Below are 13,466 nucleotides of genomic sequence, written 5' to 3'. Positions count from 1 at the left end.
CCGGGATCGGCTTAAGGCAGGCAGTAACACCATATATCAACGAGGCAAGATTTTCTCCAGTACTGGTTTCTGAGTAAGGTTTCTCCTAAATTTTGAACATGGAATTCAAACAGCCAGAGGAAATTGTGAGAGTCCTAGTAAATCATAAATATACTTGTGCATGTAGATCGCCGTAAGGCCCCAAGCTGAGCTAAAGTAAGCGACTCATTCTTTCGAAATAGGCTTTTATCCCGCTTTATATTAATAAAGCCACAAGGCCAAAAGATACATGGTGTTGCCATCAAACGGCAAACTTGAGCTAAATATAAACGAGGCATTCTCTTAATTACACCGCCGGAGAGACCATGACTAGACTCGCCAGTCGACACAAGAAGAAAGAAAAAGAAATGCAATACTCTCCTCTAGACCGGCCACATGTGCCAGCACCTACATCCATCAATTCCAACTTTCCAAGTGAGGCGTACAGAATCATTTCCATCGCAGAAATTAAGCAAGACCCGATCACACACTCACTCACTCGATCACCTACCTAGCCGCTCTGCTGCTGACACCACCAAACACACATACACACTAGCTAAGCTGCTGCTGCTGCCTGCTTTGTCATGGCGTCGCCGAAGAAAGCAAAGCCGCGGGCGAGGCGGCCCCTGCTGCTCCGGCGAGCCATGCTGCATTCCTCCCTCTGCTTCCTCCTCGGCCTCCTTGCCGGCCTCGCCCCGGCCTTCCGCTGGACCCACGTAGCATCAACCGCGGCCACCGCCCACGTCTTCCGCGCGCTCCACGCCGTCGACGGCGCCTTCAACCACACCGTGCTCCTGCTCCAGCAACAGCAGCGGCAGCTGCAGCACGGACCCGTCGACGTCGCCGTCACCGCCCTCCCCTCGCCGCGGCCAGAGCCGGAGCCGCTGCGCCAGCCGCAGCTGCTGCTGGTCGTGACGGCCACGGAGCGGTCGGACCCGGAGAGGCGCGCAGCAGGGCTCACCCGCGCGGCGCACGCACTCAGGCTCGTGCCCCCGCCGGTGCTGTGGCTGGTGGTGGAGCGGGCGACGGAGGCCCCGGACACGGCGCGGCTGCTGCGCGGCGCCGGGGTGTCGTACCGGCACCTGACCTACCCCGAGAACTTCACGGCCGACGGCGTCGGCACGGAGAAGGAGCGGCACCACCAGCGGAACGTGGCGCTGGGGCACGTGGAGGAGCACCGCCTGGCCGGGGTCGTGCTGTTCGCCGGCCTCGGCGACGTCTACGACCTCCGCTTCTTCGACCAGCTCAGGCAGATCAGGTGAGTGCATGCATTCTCCTGCCTACAATTCTGGTTAACCTGTTCATTTCATTCGTCGATCGATCCTTTAGTGAACTGGTAATTGTAGTGTAGTAAACTGGTGATTAAGTTGCACTGCGGGTAGTAATTCAGAGTTGCACCCAGCGTTGTCGGTGGAGTCGACAGTAGACGAGCCGTAGCAAATAATGTGCATGCAGCATGGCATGGGACTGGCCACTCTAGCTAGGCCCATAGTGATCGGTGATAATATGATGCACCAGCTAATAGTACTCCACTAGCTAGGAATCGAGCAGGGATAGCTAGATGGCATGATGGATGTCACTCAGCAGCACCAGCAGTGTACCACCATGTTGTCGTGGACGTGCATGTCCATGTGCGCACCATCCTCCGCTTGCCTCGGTGCGCGCCCGAGTGTCGGTAGAAACGTGGACGAGCGAGCGAATGATTGGCGCTAACGAGACATTAATTTGAATCCATTCATTAGCCGCCGCTGCCGTTACTGTGCATGAATGGAGCAGCACACTGTGTGCATGTATGGTGCAGGACGTTCGGTGCGTGGCCGGTCGCGACGGTGTCGGAGCGCGAGCGGAAGGCGACGGTGGAAGGGCCGGTGTGCGGAGGCTCGCCGTCGGCGGTCACCGGCTGGTTCTCCACGGCCGACGCGACGCCGACGGTGAGGGCGGCGAGGCCGCCGGCGGGCACCGTGGACGTGGCGCGCTTCGCGTTCGGCAGCGCCCTGCTCTGGAACCCGCACCGGTGGGACCGCTTCCCCGTCTCCGAGCCCGACGCCTCACAGGTACTGTAACTCCGTAATTGGATTATAAAACACTGGAACAATGTTCCATTCATCTTGATTTATTACCAGAGTAACTGGAATCATGGTCGTCATGTGTTGTTTTTCTTCCAGGATTCGGTAAAGTTTGTGCAACGATTGGCCGCAGAGGAGTACAACGAGTCGAGAGGAATGCCCGATCCCGACTGCTCGGAGATCATGGTGTGGCGTGGAGATCAGCTCGTCGCTACCTAGATTGCTCTGGATAAATGATAATCATAATATACATATACCTACCCACATACTCCCTCCGTTGGAACGGAGGGAGTACATGTCTATGCACGTTGATCGCAACACGGCTAAGCAGGTTTTGTTAGCTACCCATTACTAGCAGCTCCAAATACGGGGGCAAAATAATAATGTAATAGCCCTCGCAAAAAAAATGATACTGTAATAGGTAATCAAGTAGCTTTCCGTGCACAATGATCATGCATGCAATTTTGTCTTTTGCCACTAATATACATACATAAAAATGATTGTTGCCTTGTTGAGTTCACCCAGCCACAAAGCGCACTATACCTCTTCCAGAGTATATATGCTCAGTCATACTATAGGCCAAATTGTCTCACGTCGATAGGGGGCTAGAAGACGTATCTGGTGCACTGGAGCTTCTTCTCCTACCGGTGCACCGGACGCCGGTTACACATTCAAAAAATCTAAGAAAAAAAATAGTGCATCGAAAAGACATGAACCTATGTTGTCACAAAAATTCAAATTTAAACTCCAAACAATGCTCGAGAAACAAAAATGACAAGTGTGACATTAATATGATAATGGGCCAAATCTAAAGCCCAACTTGTCCTATATACTATTCAGTGCCGAATTTGTCATTTTTGTATCTATTTCGAATTTTGATTTGAATTTTTGTGACAACATACTTTAATGTTATGTGAATGCGCTATTTTTTTCCAGATTTTTCAAACATTTGGAAATGTGCCAAGGTAGTCCAGTGCACTGGTAGCACAAGAAGCTCCGGTGCATCAGATACGTTCTCTAGGGGGATAAGCCATATGTCTCAAATTAACACAAATATCTCGGTGTCATTCAAACAACATAGCACCATGTTTCTCTGCAAAAAAAAAACATAGCACTATGTGTTTTTTATCGAGAATTTGCACATTGTTTTTCCCGCAAACACAGTGCATGCAGATGCTTATGCTCATAAACATACACATCCACTCATTCCCATAAACATACGCACGCACACTTTACCTCTATGAGCACCTCTAAGAGACCAAACCGCCAAGTCTTAAGTTTGACGAAGTCACCATAGGCGTCTCGCTGTCGACGGGCATGCTGCTTACCCAAAGAATAGTCATTCAATCCTGGATTTAGTTCAGGATTTAACGTAACACCATAGTTGGTTGAGTGGCTATAAGCCGAAATAAATGACTTTCACTATTTGTTTGCACAAAGTCGCAACATTGATCGTATTTAAATTTAACCAGGCAAAAAGGGATTTCTTTTGTCCATGAATGTGCAATGTTAACAAGTGAGATGAGGGAATTCCACGAAAACCAACATCTCATAAATTCTAGAATATCCTCATAGTTAAACTAAGCTATGCAATATTATTATGGGAACTTTCCTTGTGATATTTGCTAGGCTTCTGCCTTGTAGAACCCCCCCCCCCCCCCCCACCACCACCACCACCACGACCACCACGACCACACCACCCAATTAGTCTTTTACATATATTAAAATAGGTATAAACCCATTGTAATACACATAAGTGAACAATTATTTTGCATATGGATGTGATGTTTCCATCTATTTTGGGCCTTCTTTAGTTTAAAACGAAACTAAGTTCAACAAAATCTCATGACCAAAAATTGAAAAGGAAACATAATTTTAAATATTATAGAGTTCTACTGGCAAGTAAAGCATTTATATAATCATAATGATAGAGTTTGTGGTGTATGGCACTAGACTTATAGTTCTAATATTGCCAACAAATTTATGTGACTAATGTTGCCAAAAAATAGAAAAAAATTTGTATAAAATGTATTTAAAAACAAAGTATGTAATATTTTATGATATATAACTAAGTAAAAATGTTTAATATAAATAGATATTAATTAATTATTTTTATATAATCAAATTGATAGAAACAATTATGCATAGCTTGTATTATTCTCACAAATTGAAAGAGACATGTTAGTACGACAAAACACAATAAATTTACCTATCCAATCTCCCAAATAGATATCTATAACAGTCGGATAACATTGCTAAGAGAGTCCTCCACGATTGTTCTATATATGCATGGCTCCTTAACAAACTCTTCCACATATGCATGCCTTTTCAACAAACTTTTCCACAGGACGCAGAGAAAAACATATGTTTTTGTTTTTCTTAAATAACATATACTTATATTCTCTCGACTTTTCCTCTGAACGCTCACATGTTGACAATATATCCGTAAGAGGTTTACAGATCCAATGCGGCTTCCTCTAGCTCAACAGCATCAGAAAGGCGGACATGTTGGTAATACATTTGGTAGAGTGAGGCACCTTCCATATAAAAAATCTTGCATGGCGTCTGGCTTCGGACTCCCTGTATATGTGGAGGAAGCATAAGATTAGTCTAGAGACAAAGTAGATGCCCAGTATGGAGAATTTACATCCATTTTTGCGCAGTATTTTGTTTAAGATCTGTACTTATCGATGGCCAAATTATGGAAGTTGCCAAGTATTGAGTCGGTGATTAATAATGGAAAATGGTGGCTATTGCAAGCCCTAGCTCCACTTAGAGATATATAACACTCCATGTTGCTCATAAGCCTTTGGAGGAGTTGGCATGTTCGAAATGGATTAGTACACCATAAACCTACCCCGCCCATGGATGTTGCTGTCAGATTTTTGCATAATTACTTGAATTCCTTGATTGGCATCAAAATGAACACTCATGTTGATCTGGTAAAAGGGAAAGATGTCATATCGTATGATCGTCCTAGTGTGCCCGCAAGTGCACTAGCTCAGGCCCTAGGATGGAATCCATCAATCGAGGGATGGGTCAAACTGAATACCGACGACTCTTATATTTCGAGTGAAGATGCCGGTGCGGGCATGATACTTCATAACAATGTCGGAACCGTAATATTTTTTCAGCATGTAGAACTTTGTTTTCTTGTAGAGATGCACCGGAAGCGGAGTTATGTACATGTATGGAGGGTCTGTTTTTTTGGCTATTTAGCGTTCCGAGCTACCTATAGCCATTGAGATGGACTCGCTTACGGCAATGACCATAATTTCCAGTGGAGAAGCCGATCGTTCGGTCTATGCTTTGCCGGTGAATGAGATCAGATATCTCATGGGTCTTAGACATACTTCCATTACTCACATTTTTTTGTTCCCATAATAACGCTAGAGATAATTTAGATAGTTCTGGTAGAGTTCATCGCAGGACAATGACTTTGCTTGGTTCAGGTCCACTGAAGTTTTGAAGATAGTGTGTGATGACTGTAATGACTTGGTGGTTGAGTAATACAAGTATTTCTCCTGCAAAAAGAAAAACGCAAAGTATGTGTACTTTCCTATCCGAGACCGTTTAAATTTGTTGTATTTCCAAATTTGTTGGTCCGTGATACCACAAGTCACTCAACCGGTTAGTAACTCAAACTAGGTTGCTAGGAACTGATCCCCACGCCACACCATAACCTCCGAGCAATCCCGGTTGGGCATCCCCCTCGACTTGTTGTAATCCTCCGCGGCCAACCGCTGCACAAACTTCACGGAATCCTGATAACAAAACATATATAGGGTTAGCCAAGACAGGGCCATGGATCCCATGATACTGCTGACTAATCAATATTTCGCGCTCTAATGAAGTGAAGATCGAGACAAATGGAAGCTAGTGTGGCGGTGCACGCCGCGCATGAATCACGGCCTTAGTTTATGTCCTGTCCCGGCCGTTCGTCCTGCCGGCGCACAGCAACAAAATTGACGGGGCAAATTTCACGGACGAAAAGCCGCACGCTTTCGCGGCCGCTTTGACGACAAGGCCGCCGTCGTCGTGTGCGGAACGGCGGACTAAAATGTGGAAGCTAGTTAATTGAGTAATGAGTACTGTACCTGTGAGGCGTCGGGCTCGGAGACGGGGAAGCTGTCCCAGCGGCTGGGGTGCCAGAGCAGGGCGCTGCCGAACGCGAAGCGCGCCACGTCCACCGTGCCGGCCGGCGGCCTCGCCCTCACCGCCGGCGTTCCGTCGGCCGTGGAGAACCAGCCGGTGACCGCCCACGGCGAGCCGCCGCACACCGGGCCGTCCACCGTCGCCCTCCGCTCGCGCTCCGACACCGTCGCCACCGGCCACGCGCCGAACGTCCTGCACCGTAGACATGCACAGTGCACGTGTCAGTGGCACGTACCAAAAAGCGACGGCTAATGAATGAGTGCACAGAAATGGTTCAGATTGATTAAAGGTGGCCAATCATTCGTCCATCCATGTTTCTCGGACTGGACGGCGCTGCCGACACTTGGGCGGGCGCTGAAGCAGAGGAGGAGGCAGAGCATCGAGAGCCGAGCATGGTCCGCACATGCATGGACGCAGTCGCGCGACAACGTGGTGCACTAGTGCTCAGTGTGACATCCGTCGTGCCATCTAGCTATTCCTGGTCGATTCAAAGCTGCGTCGTGTATTACTCATCGGTCGCCATGGTCACCATGGCCTACTTCCGGTCTAGTGCATATTTACTGCTTGTCAACCATCCACTAATGCACCCTCAAACTCCACCGACACCGGCCAAACACTCACTATAACGAACACTTTCAAGAATCAAGATCATGCATCTAGCTGCTAACTCACTATGCTGAAATGCTGTTTGTAATGGCGGGTGGTGCTAAGATCATGCACGCTGATGAAAAGTGCGTGCATGATGCATGATCCGATGGCTAGCTAAAAGTTTTGGAGGCAGAACGCGCGCGCGCACTCACCTGATCTGCCTGAGCTGGTCGAAGAAGCGGAGGTCGTAGACGTCGCCGAGGCCGGCGAAGAGCACGACCCCGGCGAGCCGGTGCTCCTCCACGTGCTCCAGCGCCAGGTTCCGCTGGTGGTGCCGCTCCTTCTCCATGCCGACGCCGTCGGCCGTGAAGTTCTCCGGGTAGGTCAGGTGCCGGTACGCCACCCCGGCGCCGCGCAGCAGCCGCGCCGTGGGCAGGGCCTCCGCCGCCGGCTCCACCACCAGCCACAGCACGGGCGGGGGCACGAGCCTGAGCGCGTGCGCGGCGCGCGTGAGCCCCGCGGCCCGCCGCTCCGGGTCGGACCGCTCGGTGGCGGTCACCACCAGCAGCAGCTGGGGCTGCCGCAGCGGCTCCAGCGCCGGCGGCCCCGGCGCCGGCGCGGGGAGGACGGCGACGTGGACGCGCCCGTCGCGCAGCTGCCGCTGCTGCTCCCAGAGCAGCAGCACGGTGCGGTCGAAGGCGCCGTCGACGGCGTGGAGCGCGCGGGAGACGTGGGCGGAGGCGGAGGCGGTCCAGCGGGCGGCCGGGGCGAGGCCGGCGAGGAGGCCGATGAGGAAGCAGATGGAGGCGTGCAGCATGGCCCGCCGCAGCAGCAGCGGCCGCCTCGCCCGCGGCTTCCGCGCCTTCTTCGGCGACGCCATGAGCGGCACGCAGCGGCGGGCTTAGCTAGTGATGAGTGTTTGGTGAGCGAGTGTCAGTGTGTGCGAGTGTGATCGGGTGCCGCTTGATATCTGGGTGGGAACTGGGAAATGATTCCATCCAAGTTGGACTTTGGTCTGGGATCGTGGATGGCTGGATGCATCGGCCAAATCTCGACTGACATGTACACGTGGCCGGCACGCCGGGTTCAGACCTCCGAGCGGGCGCTGCACATCCCATTTTTTACTCTGCTGTCCGCTGGCGATGCTGCGCGTTTCATAGCAGAAAACGAGTTCATCTGTCTGTTTTATCTGGGATGAATGTATGTTTAATCACAACTAATCAAATTCAAATATACAGTAGATGGTGATGCGAGGTATACGCCATTCTAGTCACCGTCTCCCGCCGTGCACTCAGTTTTGTCCGTCGACCTCCTTGTCAGTCGTCGGGGTACTTGGCCATCAGACAGCAGTACCGATCGAGTACGGACGTGGTACCGGTAGCGACACTGTGTCTGCAATCAATGCACGCTGTCGACCCCGCTTTGTCGTCGGTTCTTCTTCTGGAGTACGTACTCCTGTTACAGAAAGGAAGCTATTCACTCAGCAATTTATTTCATGCAGACAGATAGACATTGGCATCTTCACCTGACGCCAAGAGGAGAGATTGGCATCACACGTGCATGGCTTGCTTCCGTTCCCTATCGAATGAACCAAACAGGATTCAGTTTCAGAAACTCGACTCGACATATCAGCAGCAACAATACAGTGTATCCAAGGGAATGAGGGCTGACGGGAAGCACAAGAAGAAATTTTCCTTTCTGTGTCCTGCAGAAATAGCCTGAATTTTGTATTTTCTATTCTATATGTAAATTCGTGCATCATTGTTAGCACCACTTGGGGATGTAGCTCAGATGGTAGAGCGCTCGCTTAGCATGCGAGAGGTATGGGGATCGATACCCCACTTCTCCAAATCATCTTTTTCTGTTTTGCTACGCTGAACATTTTTTTTATAGATGCAAGTGGCAAACTGCCCTCTTTCTCATCATTTTTATCAATCAATCAGGGCGAAAGAGAGCTCCAAAGTGGCTTGTCTCCCTGCAAAACTTCGTGCGCTTCGATTAATAGAAGAAGGCCCTATAAATCCAACTATTTTGTTGAGTCCAAGAAACAAAATAATAGGATCTCGTGTTTAATTATGCTTGAGCAGATTTCTGCTACCTCGTGTCATAGTTTAAGCAGGCAATAAGCAACCAGCATGACTACATGAAGACTCTACTCGGTGGTATGGCCTGAATCTGAATAATCAGCACAAGTTGCTTGCTTCAGGAGACTGCTACGCTGAGAGGTATGGGGATCGATACCCCACTTCTCCAAATCATCTTTTTCTGTTTTGCTACGCTGAACATTTTTTTTATAGATGCAAGTGGCAAACTGCCCTCTTTCTCATCATTTTTATCAATCAATCAGGGCGAAAGAGAGCTCCAAAGTGGCTTGTCTCCCTGCAAAACTTCGTGCGCTTCGATTAATAGAAGAAGGCCCTATAAATCCAACTATTTTGTTGAGTCCAAGAAACAAAATAATAGGATCTCGTGTTTAATTATGCTTGAGCAGATTTCTGCTACCTCGTGTCATAGTTTAAGCAGGCAATAAGCAACCAGCATGACTACATGAAGACTCTACTCGGTGGTATGGCCTGAATCTGAATAATCAGCACAAGTTGCTTGCTTCAGGAGACTGCTACGCTGAACATTTTTTTTATAGATGCAAGTGGCAAACTGCCCTCTTTCTCATCATTTTTATCAATCAATCAGGGCGAAAGAGAGCTCCAAAGTGGCTTGTCTCCCTGCAAAACTTCGTGCGCTTCGATTAATAGAAGAAGGCCCTATAAATCCAACTATTTTGTTGAGTCCAAGAAACAAAATAATAGGATCTCGTGTTTAATTATGCTTGAGCAGATTTCTGCTACCTCGTGTCATAGTTTAAGCAGGCAATAAGCAACCAGCATGACTACATGAAGACTCTACTCGGTGGTATGGCCTGAATCTGAATAATCAGCACAAGTTGCTTGCTTCAGGAGACTGCTGTCAGTTCAGTAACACAGACTCAATAACTATTTATCTATCACCAGACCAACTTTTTGAGACAATTATGACCGTTGCCGAATGTTTTCTCTTATCCCTGTCCACTGTGGCCTAGTACTTGCTGGTTGTCCCAGAGAATCCGTGTTGCAGCTTCTTTTGTTCCCTGATATTTTCTAGTCTTTGTATATGAAGTTACTTGTATACAGTTTTGCTCCCATCATGTAGATTATACTTCTATACAGTCTTAGTCTGGTGCACTGGAGTTGCCCCAGTGAACCATGGATCCGTCGTACGTTTAGTAGTACGCCGTTGAAGTTCATCAGCTGTCATGTTCCTCTTTTTTCCCAATGGGATAAAACAATGCATCAAATGATTTTCTTTTGTACAAGATCATAGTTTTAGGATCTTTTGAGCAGTTAAAGGTACGCTTGTGCTGTAAGGAGTGTATTTAAGGGTGTAGCGATTGTGAAAGTAAGCTATTCGCTAGCCTAGTACTCCCTCCGTCCGGAATTACTTATCGCATAAATGGATGAAAATGGATGTATCTAGAATTAAAATACATCTGGATACATTTATTTCTCTGACAAGTATTTCCGGATGGAGGGAGTATATTCCTGGAGAAAGCTAACTTGTCAGTGTTGATAAGACATTGGCATCTTGAATTGATGCTAGGCTTTCGTCCCTTTTCGAATGAACCGAACATGGTTCTCTTTTTTTCCTGTGGCCTGCAAAATACTTTCTCTGTCTGGAATTATTGTTCGCTCAAACGGATGTATATAGATCTTAAATACGTCTAGATACATCAATTTCAGGGACAACTAATTCCGGCTGAACGTTGTGTTGTTCTTTCAATATATAAATTTGTGTTTTGAAGGAACCATCACCTGGGGATGTAGCTCAGATGGTAGAGCGCTCGCTTAGCATGCGAGAGGTATGGGGATCGATACCCCACTTCTCCACTAATGTTTTTGTTTCTGTTTTGCTTGCCAGGCTAAACTTTTGTTTTTAGTTGCTAGGGCTTAACTTCGAGATCATTCTCCACTAATGTTTTTGTTTCTGTTTTGCTTGCCAGGCTAAACTTTTGTTTTTAGTTGCTAGGGCTTAACTTCGAGATCAAGCAGCAAGTAGCAACCACCCTCATTGTCATCCTTTTTTTATCAGTCGGGGCAAGAGAGAGCACCAAACTGAGTTGTCTCCCTGCAAAAACTTCGTGATGCTATCGCAAAAATCAACATCCTAGATCAGATGCTTCCTTTCCTGTTGGTTCTAAACGAGATGTACAGTGGACTGGACAGGATACCCTCTGAGCCTGAACCATGGACAACATTTACTTCACTGGTCTTAATCTGCCGCCCGCGCACGGCGCACGCCGGAGTGGCACAAATGAAGCTTCATCTGGTCAGAGGGGAGAACCGGCGGCCACCCTCATGGCGGGTGCGGTTCTCGGACCGACACCGTCTAGGTACTGTACCATACTACCATTCGTGGAGGCCATATTATCAGTCTCGAGCCTCCATTTCCGTTTTATTAGACTTGGTTGTATTCTGGGAAGAAAAACTCGGTTAATGGGGTTTTTTTTTCAGGAGACTACCCGGTGGTCTGGCCTGAATCTGAACAATTAAATCTTATGACACAATTACACAACATAAGATGGATGTAGTGATTAATTATGCTTGGACAGCAATTGACATGAGAATTCTACTCGGTGGTCTGTTCTGAATCTGAATAACCAACACGTGTTGCTTACTTCAGGAGACTATTATCAGTTCTTGAACAGACTCGATAACTATTCATCTCTTCCAAATTAACCTATATTTCTGAACACACTGCCTTCTGAGACTGAGATTGTTATGATCCAAAATAAAATTATGATAATTGTGACGTGCTTCTCCCATTGCTGAATGATTTCCCTTATCCCTGTCAACTGTAGCTCAGTAGTCGGTGGTTGTCCAAATAATCTGCGTTGCAGCTTCTTTTGTTCCCCGATATTTCCTTGTCTTTGTACTATATGAATTGCTCCCTTCATGTAGATTACTTCTATGCAGTCTTAGTTAGGTGCACTGGACCTGCTCCAGTGAACCATGGATCCGTCTTTTAGTAGTACGCTGTTCAAGTTCATCAGCTGTGAGCCTGTGATGTTCCTCTGTTTTTCCCTATGGGACAAAATAATGCATCAAATGATTTTCTTCTGTAGAAGATCGCAGTTTTTGGATCTTTTGAGTAGTTAATTATGCTACATAAAGGTACTCTTGTGTTGTAAGGAGTGTCGGTAGCATCGAGGATTTGTTAGGAATAAAACTAAATAGATTTATCTGATTGCTCAACTCACTTGTGATAGTTGAAGAAAAGGCTACTGGCTATAGTGTATTTACTATTTCTCTACGGTTCATATAAAACTTGAAATATCCTACATCTACAGGCAGCATTTTTTTTTTGAATTAAGGGACTTGTGAGTTGTGACCTCAAGTTTCATCTTGTTAATACAAAAACACGGGTTAACACTCGGTACTCGATGTTGATGCTAGGTTTTTCAGTTTTCTACGGTAAGTAACAAGATGTGTTTAGCTCTAGGCAACCAAGGAATCTATTTTAGGTGATGTATCCTAGAAAATAATGATCAATACATTTAAGTTATTTTCATATCGGGTGACACAGTTTGGTCGTCAAATGTACCACTACAAATTCCCAACCATATCCGAGTAAAAAGTGTATCACAACTGCTGTTGTGCATTTGCTTCATTTCATCGTATTAATGATATGCTGCCCTCATAAACTAGATTTTGCCAACAAAAGTTATATGCATTGTCTTTTTTATTTTGTTTTATCAAGCCAAAGCCTAGGCTTCTTTGTCTAAAGACACTCAAGATCCCTACAAAGTTTGTTGTTGAAGAACTCAACAAAATTCACATGGTAAACCCCTATCTTCTAATGTTTGGCGAGATTGCTTGTCCAGATAGTTAACAACCTCATTTGTGATGTTTCTCTATATAACTTTGATCTTATTTTTGAGTTCTACTAATTTTAGTGAGGCTTGATTGATTCACTAATTATTTTGTAGGTTGATAATAGTTATATGGTTCCATACATGTTGGTGCTCTCGCATGGAATTGATTTGTAAAACCTTCCTTTGGTGAAAGATGGCGCTTGGATTTGATTTGCAAACGAATAAATGGAAAGGTGTTTTTACATGTGAAACCTTATGGTCCTGTAGTATTTTCTTTCGAAAGGATATTTAATTACTTATACATCCTGGACGTATACATATTTTTTGTAGCTTCCATGCTTTAGTATCAATGAATTGACATTTTTTATGATTTATTTGGAGTAACATACTTATAAAGATTGGAGTTGGTGGTGAGTTCACATATGGGTTCAACATCCTTTTCAAATAAACAAATACACACATCCCCACATGTGGAACTAGCAACCTTTCAAGAGACATATAAACAAATATACTTTACTCACATGTGGGATCTATCATAAATAAACAAATACACTACTTTCGTGTGATCTAGCCTTAATCTAAATAATTATGCTTGAATAGCAATTGACATGAGAATTTTACTCGGTGGTCAGGCCTGAATCTGAATAATCAGCACAAGTTGCTTGCTTCAGGAGACTATTGTAAGTTCAGGAACACAGACTCAGTAACTACTTATTTCCTCCAAGTTAACCTGT

General features: G+C 46.5%; 2 protein-coding genes and 2 non-coding genes across 6 annotated transcripts; 3 read left to right on the top strand and 1 right to left on the bottom strand.

Annotated features, from left to right (window-relative positions):
* The first annotated feature begins 463 nt into the window (after positions 1–463).
* LOC125540894 (putative beta-1,4-xylosyltransferase IRX9) lies at positions 464–2,604 on the top strand. The gene is made up of 3 exons (XM_048704425.2): positions 464–1,276; positions 1,820–2,072; positions 2,184–2,604. Exons 1-3 carry the CDS (start codon positions 603–605, stop codon positions 2,301–2,303), a joined length of 1,047 nt encoding a protein of 348 aa, XP_048560382.1. The 5' UTR covers positions 464–602; the 3' UTR covers positions 2,304–2,604.
* Positions 2,605–4,314: 1,710 nt separating this feature from the next.
* On the bottom strand, positions 4,315–7,925 carry LOC125535470 (putative beta-1,4-xylosyltransferase IRX9). Of its 3 annotated transcripts, XM_048698524.2 has the most exons (4): positions 7,040–7,925; positions 6,182–6,431; positions 5,768–5,848; positions 4,315–4,664 (listed from the first exon to the last, which is right to left on the bottom strand). In XM_048698524.2, exons 1-4 carry the CDS (start codon positions 7,705–7,707, stop codon positions 4,539–4,541), a joined length of 1,125 nt encoding a protein of 374 aa, XP_048554481.2. In that variant the 5' UTR covers positions 7,708–7,925; the 3' UTR covers positions 4,315–4,538. The 3 variants fall into 3 exon arrangements, with proteins under 3 accessions (XP_048554481.2, XP_087399157.1, XP_048554482.1); XM_087543031.1 differs by lacking the exon at positions 5,768–5,848; XM_048698525.2 differs by lacking the exon at positions 4,315–4,664 and having other exon boundaries at positions 5,532–5,848.
* A 678-nt stretch (positions 7,926–8,603) lies between these two features.
* On the top strand, positions 8,604–8,676 carry TRNAA-AGC (transfer RNA alanine (anticodon AGC)). The gene has a single exon. It is a non-coding gene; the product is annotated as a tRNA-Ala (tRNA).
* A 1,998-nt stretch (positions 8,677–10,674) lies between these two features.
* TRNAA-AGC (transfer RNA alanine (anticodon AGC)) lies at positions 10,675–10,747 on the top strand. The gene has a single exon. It is a non-coding gene; the product is annotated as a tRNA-Ala (tRNA).
* The last annotated feature ends 2,719 nt before the right edge of the window (positions 10,748–13,466 follow it).

This window comes from Triticum urartu, chromosome 2A (assembly GCF_056163025.1).
Source record: "Triticum urartu cultivar PI428250 chromosome 2A, HENAU_Tu73, whole genome shotgun sequence".
Lineage (NCBI taxonomy): Eukaryota > Viridiplantae > Streptophyta > Magnoliopsida > Poales > Poaceae > Triticum > Triticum urartu.
This window is presented reverse-complemented; position numbering and strand designations above follow the sequence as displayed.